The 17,435-nt window shown below is 39.3% G+C and overlaps 1 protein-coding gene across 7 annotated transcripts in view; it reads right to left on the bottom strand.

The window, feature by feature from the left end:
• Positions 1 to 17,435, bottom strand: part of CACNA2D1 (calcium voltage-gated channel auxiliary subunit alpha2delta 1) — a 612,754-nt gene that overhangs the window by 314,514 nt on the left and 280,805 nt on the right. For all 7 annotated transcript variants that reach the window (XM_075208701.1, XM_075208699.1, XM_075208698.1 and 4 more), the window contains exon 4: positions 16,447 to 16,506. In XM_075208701.1, the coding sequence (XP_075064802.1) occupies positions 16,447 to 16,506 (60 nt within the window). The remainder of the gene's footprint in view (positions 1 to 16,446; positions 16,507 to 17,435) is intronic.

Here is a 17,435-nt window from a genome sequence, read left to right as displayed (position 1 = left end):
TTCTGGACACGCCGGTGAACATAAGACCTTTGAGATTCTCTCTCGTAGTTACTGGTGGCCTTCAATGAGGAGAGACGTCAAAGAGTTTATTGCTTCCTGTGATTTATGTTCTCAGTTCAAATCCTCCCGCAGAACTCCAGCAGGGTTGCTGCGACCACTACCCATTCCGTCCAAGCCTTGGACCCATATTAGTATGGATTTCGTTACTGATTTGCCACCAAGTAAGAATCACAATACTATTTGGGTAGTGGTAGACAGATTTTCGAAGATGGCTCATTTCGTCCCTCTGTCCGGTTTACCTTCCTCGTCTACTCTGGCTGAACATTTCATTAAAGAAATCTTCCGCATCCATGGATGTCCGTCTGAGATTGTGTCAGATAGAGGAGTACAATTCGTTTCCAGATTCTGGCGGGCCCTTTGTAAAACCTTGGGCATACGATTAGCACTCTCATCGTCTTACCATCCGCAATCTAACGGACAAACGGAACGAGTCAATCAAGATCTTGAGACTTTTATTAGGATGTTCTCTTCAGCCAACCAAGACAACTGGGTAGAATTGCTCCCTTGGGCTGAATTCGCCCATAACAACATGTACCATGAGTCATCATCCAAAACTCCATTCTTTGTGGTCTACGGTCACCATCCGTCTTTTCCGGAATTTCCTGCCCTCCCGCCCACCCAAGTTCCTGCTGTGGAGACTGCTTGTCAGACCTTCAAAAATATCTGGTCTCAGGTCAAAACCTGTTTAAAGAAGACATCTAACAAATATAAGTCTTTCGCAGATAAGAAGAGGCGGGCTATTCCACCACTAAAAATTGGAGATCGTGTCTGGTTATCTACCAAAAATATTCGTTTGAAGGTTCCATCTATGAAATTCGCCCCTCGTTTTATTGGTCCATATAGGATCATTCAAGTTATCAATCCAGTATGTGTTAAACTTCTTCTTCCTAAGAATCTTCGGATCTCCAATGCCTTCCATGTGTCCTTGCTCAAACCTCTCATCATCAACCGTTTCTCGACTCCTTCCTCAGCACCGCAGCCAGTTCAAGTTCATCAGGAGGAGGATTTCGAGATTACTGAGGTATTGGATGCAAAAATTTCGCGAGGAGTCCTCCGTTTCCTCGTTCATTGGAAGGGCTTTGGTCCTGAAGAGCGTTCATGGATCAAAGCTGAAGATCTTAATGCTCCTGCCCTTCTGAAGAAGTTTTATTCCAAAAATCCGGACAAGCCCGGTTCCAGGCGTTCTGTGCCCACCTTTAAAAGGGGGGGTACTGTCACTCACCGGACTGTGAGTGCTTCTTCCCGGACATTTAGGAACCGTGGCCGTCCTCCATCCTGAGGGACTGCGCATGCGCAGCCCTTTCTATACCTCCAGTGTATGTTCCTTTAACTTAATTGGCAGATCAGGCAACCTCCCTATATTAAGCACCTGTGGTCATCACCACATTGCCTGATCTTGGAGTCTCATTCCCCATGAGTCTCTGAAGGTGTTCCTGTGTTTCCTCGTTTATTCAGCCCAGCTGATTCCTGTGGTTTCCAAACCACTTCTACCTCTGTGGTTTCCAAACCACTTCTACTACTGTGGTTCCCATACCACTTCTACCATCTACTGTATCATCGCGACTGTGAGCTGATTCCTATCCGCTGCCTCCGTGCACTACAGTCTTCTAATCACTTCAACTCTACCATTTATCATTGGGACTGTTAGCTGATGCCTATCCGCTGCCTCCGTGCACTACAGGCTTCAACCACATCCACTCACCTGTTCATGATTGTGACTGCCAGCTGATTCCTATCCGCTGCCTCCGTGCACTACAGGCTTCAACCTGCAACTCGTCTGTGTTTCATCATCGTGACTGTTTGGCTGATTCCTATCCGCTGCCTCCGTGCACTACAGTCTTCAACCTGCAACTCGTCTGTGTTTCATCATCGTGACTGCTAGCTGATTCCTATCCGCTGCCTCTGTGCGCTTCAGTCTTCAGTCCTTGTCAACTCTACCGTGTTTCCTTGAGTCTGCTGCCACTATTGCTACCCGCTACTCTCCGTGATCATCTGTTCCAGTTCTACTCTGCTCCGGGGTCCCATCGTTACTGCACCTGCTGGTTGCTATTGGTTACCTCCGTGTTCCCGCAGAGACCCGCTGCTGTTACTTCTCAGCGCTACTCATCCATCTACTGCTGATCCGCTCTCCACGCCTTCCTGTGCTCCCTGCTGGTCTACCTACCTGTGCGCTGCACCTGCTAGACCCCCGCTTCACCCATCCAGGGACTTGTATCCTGCTGGCCTCCTGCCCTTCAGGTATCTCTGCACTCCTGTCTGACTGCCTTCTCCTGAACCACGGTATGCATACTTCCCATTGACTGTGCTGTGTATTGCATACCTTGCTGGACTGTGTTGGTTCTCCTCTGGAGTGTACTATCTGCTGACTCTACTGCCATCATTGACTGTGTTATCTCATGCTGGATTACTTCAAGAGACTTTCTATATTGGCAGTGTTGTTCAGTCATTTATACATTTATATTGTGCATATTACTGTGGATCAAAGTCAAGGTGCCCGTGTATATATTGTGTTGCAGTCTCTCCCCGTGCACCTCCTCACATATATATTCAGTGGTACAACTTGCTAGTGGCAGACCACTGACTCCTGTTTACAGTTTCACCTGTTCCAGTATCCTCTCACTTAGCAGTGGTACAACTTGCTAACGCAGACCACTGACTCCCCGGATACCTCCACTTGGATTCCATTCCTTCACTCAGACAGCGGTACAACTTGCTATCCGCAGACCGCTGACTCTCATCACCTCCTCGTTTCTGTTGGACATTCCTCCTCACTATAGCAGTGGTACAACTTGCTACCGCAGACCACTGACTACCTTCACGTGTCCTTTGTCCATACAGTTCCTCGTGTATTACTACCTCCATATTGCCAGTGCTGCTAGTCATAGACTTTCCTGAGCATCTCATCATCTGCTATTTCCTGTTCCGTGATCACCCTGCTACCAGAGTACCATATTACCACCTATACTGCTCTGGTAAGCCTATCACCTGGTGATCCCTGGGTAAAGACTCCTAGTGCCCGTGACAGTAAGTGAGGGAAAGGAGCTTGAAATGAAATCTACCAATGAAGAGATTTACAGACAGCAGCAGCAGAAGAGGAGTGATGGGAAAGGAAGATGTGACTAGCTACAGCACTATCATCATCATCATCAGCAGTTATTTATATAGCGCTACCAATTCTGCAGCACTGTACAGAGAACTCACATCAGTCCCTACCCCATTGGAGCTTATAGTCTAAACTCCCTAACATACACACAGACAGGCAGACTAGGGTCAATTTGATAGCAGCCAATTAACCTACTACAGCACAATGGATAGATTAAAGGACAAAGGAGTGAGTCAGGAAGGCCAGTGAGGAGGTTGCAGTAGTCAAGATAAGAAATTTTGAGTGAATGGACCAGGATTTGGATTATTCCTGAAAGTAGAAGGGGTGGATTTAAGTAATGGTACTGAGGAGGAGGCAGCAGGACTTGATGAGGGAATAGCTATGAGGATTGAAGCAGCGGGGAGAGTCAAGGGTGACTCCAAAGCAGCAGGTGTTGGGAGACAGGAGAGAGAGTGATGTTAGCAACTGTGAGGGAAATATTGGGATGAATAAGAACACTGACAGGTGGAAAGATGATGAGCACAGAATTGGATGATGATCAAACAGTGAAGTGCAGTCAATTAGCAGCACCTGGCTCAAACCTCCTTCTTTATTTATATGGACACAATAAATGTTTACTTATTTTTTTTACAAATGGCTTTTTCATGTTGGCTTAATTTGTGTTGAATAAATAATGAGTATGTGTTATTGGTCACATGATGTTAAATGTATCAAGTTTTAGGACTAGATCAGGAGTAGATGATTGCTAATTATGTCCCGATATGTAAACACAAATGTGAGAACTGTCGAAGTAATAATTAACAAAAACATTATATCGCCAATTAGTTCAATAGAATGAACTAATGAACTTGAATTTTATGTGTCTGTGCTTTTAAGAGGAATAGTACTGACATTTCTCCTACATATTACACAATACAGAAAAACAACAAGAAACAGGATTTTAGCAAAATTCCATTATTTCACAATGGCCGGAAAAGGCCAAGGACATTGTTGCTTCAAATAAGGCCAAGAAGACCCTTCCAAAAGGCCCCTCCAAGAACATGCCACTTTAATGAAGATTAATGATAGAGACTTAGATCATCATCATTGATGTAATCTGGAAAAGTGTAGTTTTGGCAATGATAAGTAACATTTTCTATAAAAGAATGACTTAATCAAATGTAGATTGTCAATTGGCATTTAAGACCCTGGGCATATGTCTGCTACGTCCAGTAATGAGTGTATCTATGCATAATATCTTTTTTCTTTTTAAAGACTTTGTTTATTAAATGTTGTCACAAAAAGTATAGACAATCGACATGGTCAAAAGGTACTTTAAACAAATGATATCTAACAGTAAAGGCAAGATGATGCGACCAAATTTAATTAGAATGATAGCCCAGTATAAGCATATGTAATAGGAACAGTAACACAAAACTGAAAATAGACCCAGAAAAGGAGTATAACAGTGTGACAATGTATATAAAGGGAAGGGGAGAGGTAGAAAAGAGAGGAGGGGGAAGGGGAGGGGAATAGTGAGAAGGAAACCTTGGCCCCCGGGGGCCGAGAGACAGTATGTCATATGTAATCTACTATATATCAATCATAGGAAGACGGCAGAGACACTCTGAGGAAGGTCAGGTGAATATGCAAACCCAGAAACACCATTATAAATGAACCAACCACCCAAAATTTGTGTGAATATGTGGGTTTTCTTACTTAGATATACAGATTTTTTTTCCATAGAGGCCAGGTACCAGATTTTATTAAGTAGTTGCTGTCTAGAGGGGGGAATCAGGATTTTTCCAATGCTTTGCAACTAGACATCTTGCAGCATTGAGGATCTGAATGGACAATTTGTCTTAATGTTTATCTAGGGCCTCGATAGGGGAGCCGTGGAGAAATGACCATGGGCACTTGGAGACCTGGATGGTAGAACATCACTGATGAGGGCTGCAACCTCATCCCAGAAAGAGGCGATACGTGGGCAGGACCACCAGACATGGAGAAAGGACCCCTGTTCCCCACAACCTCTCCAGCATGAATCTGAGGTGGAACCATATATTCTTTTCAGCCTAGTGGGGACCAGGTACCAACGATAATATATTTTATATGCATTTTCCTTGGCAAGGGATGAAATGGATGTCTTAGAGACTCTCTATGCATAATATCTTTTATTAAAGAATAGAAATATTATATTTTGGAAATCTGCTTATCTCAATTATTAAGTAAAGAGAAGAATAGAAAAATCTTATACAAGCTGGGGGCTTTCAACATACGGGTCTCACATACCACATCTTACTCTCTTCATGACTGCTTCGACAAGGGGGAGACAGGCCTCTGCACTGGTGAGTATCAGATGTGTTAAATATATCTGTGCTCCGAAGTGTATCGAGGTACCGAAGCAGTAAGTGAAGAGAGGGTAAGGGTGGATGCTGAGAGGTAAAAGAATCTAGGACCTTATTGCTAAATGTGTTATTAATCTGTTTCTGCAGAAACTATTGTTAGTTTTAAATGTTGCTAAAATGTGGTTTTCTTCAGTATGGACTGGCCACCCATAACTGGCAAACGACATTTTAGTGTTTTCACACTGTGTATACTTGTTTGCAAAGTTAAGAGATGTGACTTGCAAAGGTAATGTGTTAAATGAAATGCTTTTGCAGTATAGGCTGTTCACCTATATCTGGCAGAAGGCACTGTGATGTTTTGTGAACTACTCTGTAGACTTATTTGGAAAGTTAATAAGTTAATATGTGAGTAGAAATGCCTGTTTCTTGCGATGGACACATCCCTTAGATGAATAAAGACCCAAAGTCAGGATAGGATCTGTTATTTCTAAGGAGAGAAAAGGTAGCATCAGAAATGGTGGCTTTACCTTTTAATTTCAGAATGGCAGAGAGATAGGAAAAAAAATTAAACAGTTTTCATATTCAGTAGAAAGCTCGTGATTTATTGGTTTGAGTCGTAGTTGTATTTGGGTTAGAAACAGTTGTTGAACATCATAAAAGACTGTAAGAAAATATGCTGGTTTTATGAATTCTGGAAAATGTGCAGATTAAAGTTAAGATTTAAAGAACTTTTATGGATGTATTAAGTGAACAAATAGTATTTGTCAGTGTTAGAGCGGCATAGAGACATGACATGAATACTAAAACAAGGTCTTTAATATGTTTTAAATAGTGATTTTGCAAATGGAATGTATGTTAGAATATTCTAAGAGGGATTGCCCAATACTCTTGGCATGTCAACGTTGCCCAGTGCGAATCTCCGATAATAGAACATAATGTGTGCGTGTTTGAACTTTGAGAATTCTTTGCTGTTTGAATTAGAATAATTGTTATTTGAAACATGGCAACAAAACCTGTGTTTTATTTTAGCATTATCAGAAAGTAGTTGCATTGAAAAATAGCATCTGTGTAGGGTTACACAGTGGGATCTTTAACTGCGCCAGTTTTCCGTTTGTTTGTAGTTTCCCCATGTTGCAAAGATGTCTCTCCTCCCATCCCCCTTGTCCTATGGAATGAGGTGGATATTTTATTCCCATGCCAAGAGTAATTTCCTATGTTCTGAGCTTGAACACAGTTTGTACCACAGAACAGACAAATGACTGGACCCCACCCTGCATTTCAATGCAGATCTATTTATTACAGTCATAGATTGGTGCAGCGTTGATTTTTATTGCTAATAACAACTATTCACAATATTTTCTTTTGCTGTTACCTACAGGGAGGTTTAATATTTATAAGGTTTCAAAGACAGTTCTAATTATTTGTTATAATGTTTTCAGAATAATTTGCAATCTTTTGTACCCACAGGTGACCAGAATATGTGAATGATGCTCTGCTGTGAAGATACTAAACAATTACTTTGTTTTTTTTGTTTTTCTTCAGAAGTATCCAAGAAGGAGAAAATTAATTTATGTACTAACAAGGTTAAATTGTTTGACACCTGGCCAGAGAGATTTAGAGTTCCTAAAGGATGGTATTTGAACACCTTCTACCTCAGAATAATAAAAAAAAAAGGAAAAAAAGAAAAAGAGGCAGTACGTTTTGGTTGCAATTCTGTAGCCAGTGAATACCAGTTTTTTCAGACACAGCTATATGCCAGATAAATTTGAACACACTCCTGAATCCACTGAGGCATTTGAAAAGATTAAAATACTCTAGCCTTTACCCTGGCATTAGGAATTCACAATTATAAGAAGTGTTTTCTATTGTACTGATAATGAGAACACTGTTTAGAATATTTAGAAGATAATTAGCGTACAATTAGATAGGTAGCAAAAGTATTAACTTAATGTTTAAGGTTCATAGCCATAGCAGCTATTCTTGTGGAAAAGACACAGGATATTGTGCTGCAGCTTAGGCAGGGCCGGTGCTAGGGTTTTCGGTGCCCTGGGCAAAATTTCAACACCCCCCCTTCCTGCCCCCCGACGAACACAATAAATAAATAAATAAATAAATTATTAGATTTTATTTACCTGGTCTGTAGATGCAGGGGGGGTTCTTCAAACCTCTTCTCTTCTCTTTTCATTTCTTTTCTTCACTTCTCTTCTCTCTTTCCTATGGCTGCTCCTCGCCTTCTTCACACAGGAGGCGGAGCGATGCATGCTGGGAGAGGAGTGGAGGGGGGAACTTTATTCACACTTTATTCACACTGTCACTGACAGACAGTGTGATAATACAGCAGGCGCCGCCGGGTAAAGATCTGTCACCTGATCACTGACGTCAGTGATCAGGTGTGCGATGCGCCGGGCAGCCTGGGCGCATTAGAATAAATTGACAGTGGCGGCGGATATTGAAAAAACAGCGGCGGCGGGGCACCTATCTCCCACTCCTCTCCGCTGACTAGATTTTCAAATCTAGTCAGCGGCAGCAGCGCCCTGCAGGTCCCGGCGCTCTAGGCAACTGCCTAAGGTTGCCTAATGGGAGCGCCGGGCCTGAGCATAGGTTACATTTGTTTGTCCATCATGCTGTTGCACAACTCCTGAATAGTACACAGGCCAGACATGTGTATGTAGCAAGGGTTATACAATGGGAAATTAAAATTAAATAAAATTGCATTACTCCTACTCTCATTACAGTATACAAATGTCAGAATCTAAATCCTACATTGTTGCCCTCAGAAACCTCACAGGACAAGGAAGACAATAAACATGATTGAATTTAAGTAAATGTGTAAGCATTTCTGTATGACCAGACATTTCTGAGACTACATTGAAGAATCTGGATTAAATTTTCATTACTGATGAAAATGTTTCATAGATAAACACATGATGGTTTACTAGTGACAGGATAAGCAGTCACTATACATAATCTGTACAGCGCTGTGGAATCAGTGGCGCTATATAAATAAATGGTGATGATGATAATGAGATAATTGAAGTTAAGTCATTAGGTTAACACTCAGTTCAGGTAGCCGAACTCACAGCACTCATCAGAGCATCTGTACAGCGCTGCGGAATCAGTGGCGCTATATAAATAAATGGTGATGATGATGATAATGAGATAATTGAAGTTAAGTCATTAGGTTAACACTCAGTTCAGGTAGCCGAACTCACAGCACTCATCAGAGCATGTCAGCAAGTTGAAGGAAAACGAATAAACATTAACACAGATTCACATTACGCGTTTACCGTAGTTCATGATTTTGGAGCTATTTGGAAATATATGGCTTATCTAACATCAACAGGAACACCTATATCACATGCGCAAACAGTCAAACAGCTATTAGAGGCTATACAGTTACCAAAAGAGGTTGCAGTCATTAAGTGGCCGGCACATACAAAACAGACTGATGAAGTCTCACTAGGAAACAAACTAGCAGACTCAGCAACTAGAGAAGCAGCTTTAGAAAGGCAGCCACATACCCAATTTTTCATGATATCACATTTGAGTACTTATGACAATGACAGAAAAAGGCTACATTGAATGAAATTAATACATGAACATTTAAACAATGTTATAAAACAAAGGATGAAATTTGGGTAGATATAGAAAATAAACCAGTAGCATCAAAAATGTTGTTACCAGCTTTTGCAGAAAGTGCTCATGGATTAGTGTACATGAGAGCAGATAACATGATTAGAATTGTAATATCTTGTTGGTATGCCCAGAAATTACTACAGTTGCTAAGTTTAAATGTGAAATATGTAGAATTTGTCTTAAGAACAATGAAGGAAAGATGGTACCTTCTAAGGTCAGATAGTTGCCTAATATAACCTTTTCAGAGGTTACAAATTAGTTTATTGATTTTATTCAATTAAGAGAAAAAAAGATAAGAAGGTTACAGTATAGGTTAGTTGGTATTGATATGTGTTGGTGGGTTGAGGCCTAGTTAACTGCCGCAGACATTTTACTGCTAAGAAGATATTGCCAAAATTTGTATGTAGATGTAGTTTACCCAGAGAGTGAACTCATTTCACAGAAAAAGTGTTTCAAAGAATGTGTAATATGATGGGAATAGATTCAAAACTTTATACACTATATCATTCTCAAGCTTCAGAGAAAGTTGATATAATAAATGGAGTAATTAAAGAATAACTAAGCTTACTAAAGAAACATGAATGGCACTTCTTTAGGTTATCATAGTATTAGAATCACTTCTAAATCTCTTCTCAATCTCTCTCCATATGAACTGTTATTTGGACTTCAGCCAAGATATGTTACTAATCCACAGACTGACTTGAAGCTGCATCATGATTTAACTGTTCAATATGTCATACAGTTGTCTAAACAGTTGCAGAAGCTTCAGAAGACCCAGAAGAACACTTGAACAAAGGCATTCAACCAAAAGCAGCTCCTCGGCCTGCACACACAATACAACCTGGAGACTATGTTATGGTAATAAATTTCTTAAGCTCTGGTTCCCTTACAGATCGATAGGATGGTCCTACTTAAACCAAGTTCTATTATCAAATGATACTGCTGTAAAAGTTGCAGAAAAAGACACTTGGGTTCACAGTTCCATTGCAAACAGGTCAAAGACCCAAGCTTAAAGGAACCAAAGGACTCAGAACTGAACACAGATAAAGAGGCTGAGTTATATTTAATAGAACTCTTTAATCAAGATAGAAGTGATGATGTATAATCAGCTACATGGTTATCGACTTATTACGCAAAGAAGATTCAACCTTGTTGCCTGTTTTATAGGAATAATGATATTTGTAGCCTTAACACGTTATTTATATATTTTGGAAAGGAATTGAGTAGAAGGTGGAAAAGTGATAGCCCTTCTAATATATTAGATGAGGATGATTTTAATAAGACAATTTCTGCTTCTTTTCTAAACAGGAAAATAAGGAAATTCAGAAATTGTAAAGGAGTACCATCAATACCAAAATGTTTTGTGAGTATTGTGGTACTCCACCAGAAGAAAGGTTCATAATATGGCGGTCTGATAATAATGAATGTTGCAAAAAACTATATCCAATTGACCAATTGCATGTTATGTTAAGTGAAATGTTAGGAGTTACAAATTGTTGGGTGTGTACTAAAACTCCTTTACAGAGTATAAATATGCCACTGTTACCATTTCTGGTATCGTATGAAGGATGACACACATTAGTTCTGATATAATATGTCAAGAACAAGATTGAGATCTTAGTGATTGTGGTTGGATTGTTGAAAGTACCTATAACTTGACTAAACCTCCGGTTATAATTTTAGCACCACACATAATTGAATTTAATAAAACAATAAATGAGGTTAAAATGATAACCCCTCAAGGTATATACACTGCTGCCTTGGAACAACAAGTACTTGAAGTTGGAAGAGTTAGCTTGAATAAGTGTGACACAGTGGTTACAGTGCAAAAAAACATATGTGCCAGAATGTAAAGTACCTTGTACATTTGATGAAGACAGAGATTTAGAAATTACATAAAATGAGAAACCTAAACTAAAGATAGAACTTCAAACAGATGCAACTAAGTGTGAAAGATATACCATCAAATCTCTTAAGAGTAAAATATGTACACAAAGCATTGTTATAAAATTAATTATTAGACCAGACTCAGACGGAGGAGATAATATACCAGATACAAGATGTCATTTGGCTATGCTAATCTCAACCATGGTGTTAATATTGTGCTCCATTTCTTTTACCAGGAGAAATTTATTATATATATGAAAAATATGCATACAAATGGTTACCAATAAATTCTGTAGAATTATGCTGCTTTGGAAGAGTGGTTCCTCAGTTTTATACAGTGTTGTACAATGAGTTGAAAAAGATATTGTCAAAAAATATGTTCCACTCATTAAGTCAGTGAGACATAAAGTGGGTATAAGTATTGATAATATGTTTACATATGGAAATTTTGGATTTAGGACTAGTCAATATGAAATTGAATGTTTAGTTTCATTTATTGATAATTGATATTGAGAATTTATGGTGAAACCTATTGTTATGAATTACAGGTATTTAAAAATGAACTTTTACAACATTGAGTAGTTTTGGACTATTTAACGGCCCAGACAAGAGGGTATTGTTTAATCCTTGAGACTGAACTTGGAGTGCATTGTTTATTTCCTAACCAAAGACACTTCTAGAAACTGTAATTACAAGTTATATAAACAATGCTCACAATATGAAAGAAGGATTTTGATGACAAAATTATGATAAAGACTTTGAAAATGATTCATCATGGACATGGTTAAACCCAAGTATATGGTTCTTTGGACTTGGAAAGTGGCTATCTGACCCAATGATGTATATTTACATGAAATTTATTGTGATAATAATTGTGGCAATATTGTTTCTTTATACTTGTTGCAAGTATGGTTTGTGTTGTATACAAAGACTTGTGAGAGCCAAACCAATCCGAGAACATCAGTGCTGACAGAAATATATACCCCCATTCAATTAATTATAGCCACATGAAAAAGGTGGAACTGTCAAAGTAATAATTAACAAAAACCCTATATTACCAATTAGTTCAATAGAATGAACTAATGAACTTTAAAATTAAATTTTATGTGTCTGTGCTTTTAAAATGGCTTTTTCATGTTGGCTTAATTTGTGTTGAATAAATAATAAGTATGTCTTATTGGTCACATGATGTTAAATGTATCAAGTTTTAGGACTTGGTCAGAAGTAGATGATTGCTAATTATGTTTCGATATGTAAACACAAACGTGAGAACTGTCGAAGTAATAATTAACAAAAACCCTATATTACCAATTAGTTCAATAGAATGAACTAATGAACTTGAATTTTATTTGTCTGTGCTTTTAAGAGGAAAAGTACTGACCTTTCTCCTACATATTACACAATAGAGAAAAACAACAAGAAACAGGATTTCAGTAAAATTCCATTATTTCACAATGGCCGGACAAGGCCAAGGACATTGTTGCTCCAAATAAGGTCAAGAAGACCCTTCCAAAAGGCCCCTCCAAGAACATGTCACTTTAATGAAGATTAAGGATAGAGACTAAGAGTGTCATCAGTGATGTAAGGTGGAAAGGTGTGGTTTTGGCAATGATAATTAACATTTTCTATAAAAGAATGACCTATTCAATTATAGATTGTCAATTGGCATTTGAATCCCTGGGCATATGTGTGCTTCGTCCAGTAATGACTGTATCTTTGGATAATATCTTTTAATAAAAATAGAAATATTATAATTTGGAAACCTGCTCATCTCAATTATTATTTAAAGAGAAGAATAGAAAAATCTTAAACAGGACTAGGAAGTTACACAGGCAGACTGGAAATACTGCAGCTGGCTGGGATTAGGGGTTACACAGGCAGACTGGAAATACTGCAGCTGGCTGGGATTAGGAGTTACACAGGCAGACTGTTAATACTGCAGCTGGCTGGGATTAGGAGTTACACAGGCAGACTGTTAATATGGCAGCTGGCTGGGATTAGAAGTTACACAGGCAGACTGGAAATATGGCAGCTGGCTGGGATTAGAAGTTACACAGGCAGACTGGAAATACTGCAGCTGGCTGGGATTAGGAGTTACACAGGCAGACTGGAAATATGGCAGCTGGCTGGGATTAGGAGTTACACAGGCAGACTGGAAATACTGCAGCTGGCTGGGATTAGGAGTTACACAGGCAGACTGGAAATAGTGCAGCTGGCTGGGATTAGGAGTTACACAGGCAGACTGGAAATACTGCAGCTAGCTGGGATTAGGAGTTACACAGGCAGACTGGAAATACTGCAGCTGCAGTCAGGCGCTTTACTGGTCAGACAAAGGTGGATTGAACAGCCATTTTAAACAGACAAGGAAGCACCAGGGTGTGTTTCCAGAGAGATTACATAGCAGATCAGGAAGGAGGTTATAGTACAGGCTAACTCATTCCTGACAACAGATTTAAGTGTGTACTTGTATTTCTTTCTTTTTAAGTTTAAACATTGCCTCAAACAATTGACTAATTTTCAATAGAGCCATTTGTCATACCTAATTTGCATTCACACACATTCAAAAACAATATACAATATGTTATAGTTCTGTCATTCTTTGTTGTACAATGTTTCCAACTCATTGAATGGGCCCTACAATGCATGCTACTGAGTGTTGACTTATTATTGTTTAAGTCTGTCCCTCCTACACCCTTAGTCACTAACTCCGAGAATGAATGGACATATCACTGCTGTCAGCAATGTATGCTGTGGCAGACTTTTTTTTAACTTACTTTGCCTGATTACATAGCACACTTTTACAAAAATAGACAAAAGGTTTAAAGCATTTCCATTATCATGCAATTTTCTTTGTTCTTAGTATATAAGGAAGAACTCCACTTTCTCATCATTACAACTTCCCGACAGGTGAGGCTGAGGTAGCACAAACTAATTATAGTTAATATAAAATACCCCTTTAGCAGGAAAAGTACATGTACATTGTGCTTGTTTTGTGCCCGTGGCACGTTAAGTTCAAGCTGCAGGTTTATTGATCTTTTTTATGTCAGTACATACTCATAAATTCATGAACACTTGTTTGACCAAGTTACATTCATAAGTTATGCATGGCATTTTAAATATTTATATATATATATATATATATATATATATATATATATATATTTATTGTGTGTGTGTGTGTGTGTGTGTGTGTGTGTGTGTGTGTGTGTGTGCGTGTGTGCGAGTGGTTGGGTTGAGTGGTTGAAATTGGAATTGTTGATCCTCTTTGTTGACTGGCTGTTTTCAGTGACTGTCCCTGTGCATCCCAGGCTCTACCGACTATGACCATTCCTGCATTTTCCCAGCATCCGTTATTTGCTACCTACTGCTGTCATCCACATTGTGTGTGTCCTTGGTTCCTGCATTACCAGTTTAGAGATTACCGTATATACTCGTGTATAAACCGACTTTTTCAGCACATTTTTTAAGCTGAAAAAGCCCCCCTCGGCTTATACACGAGTAAACTTACCTGTTCTCCTGTCCCTCAGCTCTTAACTGTGCGTTCCACTGACAGGAAGTTCAGCATTTGGAACGCAAACTTGCGTTCCACTGCGGAAGTAAGTAAAAGGCAGAACTCTGATTAGAGTGTGACTCTCTCAGATTAGAGTGTGTGACAAGGGCTGCGAGGCTGGCCGGATACGGACTAAATACTCTGCCCAGGTAATGTAAAGAGCATTTAATATTGTTTTGGCTGTTTCCTTGTTTGTTTTTTCCTTCTGTTAAAGTGTTAGCAGTGTGCACACCGAAGTAAGCTGTCGCTTTGTAAAAGCAGTTACTCTCAGTGGTATAACAAGACCCCAGCAGTGAAAATAGGTTGACCATAAAAAGAAAACAATTTGCGTTTCTTGAAAATACTCAGTCAATAACAGGAAGGGGAGTAGACTGATTCTGCTGTGAGAGATGCCAAAACAGGAAATGATGTGGACTTCCTCCCCAGCGTCACGCTGATAAGAGGCCTCCAGACTAAACATTGCAAGAGTGAGAACAGTACAATGGGTGTTACCTTCAGCTGACTTCCCCAGAGTATAAAATAGCAAGCTGCAGCTGGGTGCTGATCGGAAAACCTGGCTTGTTGCAGTGTTTGCAGTGTTTATCTAGCTTGCAATCACCTTGGGGAGTTCAGTCTCCCTGGTGATGCTGCCTCAAGGTACTCACTCTCTCTCTCTCTGAGATGATGTGGGTATTTAATGATTTTTGGTACATTTGGAGACATTTTGGGAGCCTGAGTTGGACTGTGGTTTCAGGGAATATGTAATAATCAATACGCACAGTTATGGTACTAGCTGTATATGTATTTATCTAATGCATAGAAGCCACCCTCCAATATTTTTATTTTTGAAATTTACCAGTAGCTGCTGCATTTCCCACCCTAGACTTATACTCGAGTCAATAAGTTTTCCCAGTTTTTGTGGTAAAATTAGGTGCCACGGCTTATATTCGGGTCGGCTTATACTCGAGGATATGCGGTATTTCCTTTCACCCAGCCACACCCGGATTGTGTTTTTTATTAGCCAAATTGAGTGTTGTTAATTTCCTGCATTCTTGGATTCTATTTTGTTTTGCTTCTGTTTGTCATGCAATAAATTATTACATTCTTCACCAGCTACTGACTCATTCTGCTATATTTGCAATCACAGAGGTACTCATAACATGTGCAGGTCGACCGATGCCAGCTATGTAAATTATAAGAGGTGTGGTAAGAGGTGTGCTGTGTGATTTGTGAAGTGAACAATAAACACAGTTAAAATGGATAGATGTATTAAGTAAAGACAGAAAATGCACATGCTTATATAAGAAGATGGATCCTACCCACATGAGACATGGTTGTTTAAAAGGATAATATGTACCAAACTTTATGACTCAGTAAGTCTAATGGGTCACTAGGTAAGATGTCACTAAATATGAATTGAAAGCCAATGGTATTAAGTACAGCAAACCTGAACATTAGAATTAAACAATATAGACCATGATATCTAATGGATCATGAAGCATTTCATTGAATTACAGAAGGAGATTTATTGAAATTTAATACTAGGATAGACACATGCTATATTTACATAGGGGAATACTGTTAATAGGACACACACCAAAAAAGTTACACGGTAATAAGGACATGTGATTAAGCAATACGTTTACCCATATTAAAACTTAAGTTATAGAACACTGTTACAGCTACACGGAAGAGTAGAACATTTCCATTATTAAGACATCTACTTCTCCAAAGCCAAAGTAATAATGAAAATTATAATGTTATAGAGTAACAAAACCACAAAGCAAAAGAAACGAAACCATTAAAAAATAACATGCTGGTTATTTTCCATAACCAACCTCTATTTGCAAATAACATCTCAAAGATTTTCTTGCCAGTATGTATATGTAAAAATGGCAGCTTACCCCCAAGTCTTCCCTCCACTGATGTGATCCTTGTATCTCTTCTGCTTTCTCTGCGAGATGCTGAAAGAAACAAAATATGGCTTTACTTCTTTTTTTTTGGCCATACATACATTATAATGATTTTGTTTTCATAGTTAGAAGCATCATCTGTTTATAGAACTCCAGCTGAAACTACTATTATAGTGATGAACTCACCCCCCAAATGAGAAAACCATGGTGATCCCACATACAGGACCCCACAATTCCAGAGTGGCTCATCCCCTGCTGGCACAGATAACGGTTTATTCTCCATCGCTCAGCACTCTGGAGACTTTTAAATGAATATAGCTCTTAGTGAATTGCTTTCATAATGCTGATTGAACAGCTGAAGCGACTTGGCAGCAGCAGTCTAATAAGGGTTATAGACTCGCTGCTCTTAGTGCTGTATTCATATGTCTCCAAGGAGCAGTGCCCAGGAGAAAGGGCCAGGGGTGAGTTACTTAGGAATTGCTTGGGCTGAATATGGGGAGGGGGGGGGGGGATCTTTAAAAGTTTTGACTGAAGTTCTTCAAAAAGCGCAAACATGTTGCTGCAATACTCATTTTGGCATAAATATTCATATACAATTGACTAAAATAAACCTAGAAAGTTAAAAAGCAGCTGCAAGGTAGCAAAGAAAACTGCTTTACTGTATCTCTATTAGGTGAAATGCTAGATACCAGAACTTTTATTGTTACACTACACAGTGGTCAGAAGCAAGTGTACAGTGACACATGCTTACAGCTAAAACATACAAATCTTAACCAAATCAGCCAAAACATTAAAACCACTGACAAGTGAAGTGAATAACAAACTGCAGAAAAAGCTAATGCTGACTACAATAGAAAGATATCAGACCACACAGTGCATTGCAGCTTGCTGCGTATGGGCTGCATAGTGGCAGACTGGTCAGAGAGCCCATGCTGACCCCTTTTCACAGCTGAAAGCACCTACAACGGGCACGTGAATGT

Source organism: Mixophyes fleayi, chromosome 4 (assembly GCF_038048845.1).
Source record: "Mixophyes fleayi isolate aMixFle1 chromosome 4, aMixFle1.hap1, whole genome shotgun sequence".
Classification (NCBI taxonomy): Eukaryota; Metazoa; Chordata; class Amphibia; order Anura; family Limnodynastidae; genus Mixophyes; species Mixophyes fleayi.
This window is presented reverse-complemented; position numbering and strand designations above follow the sequence as displayed.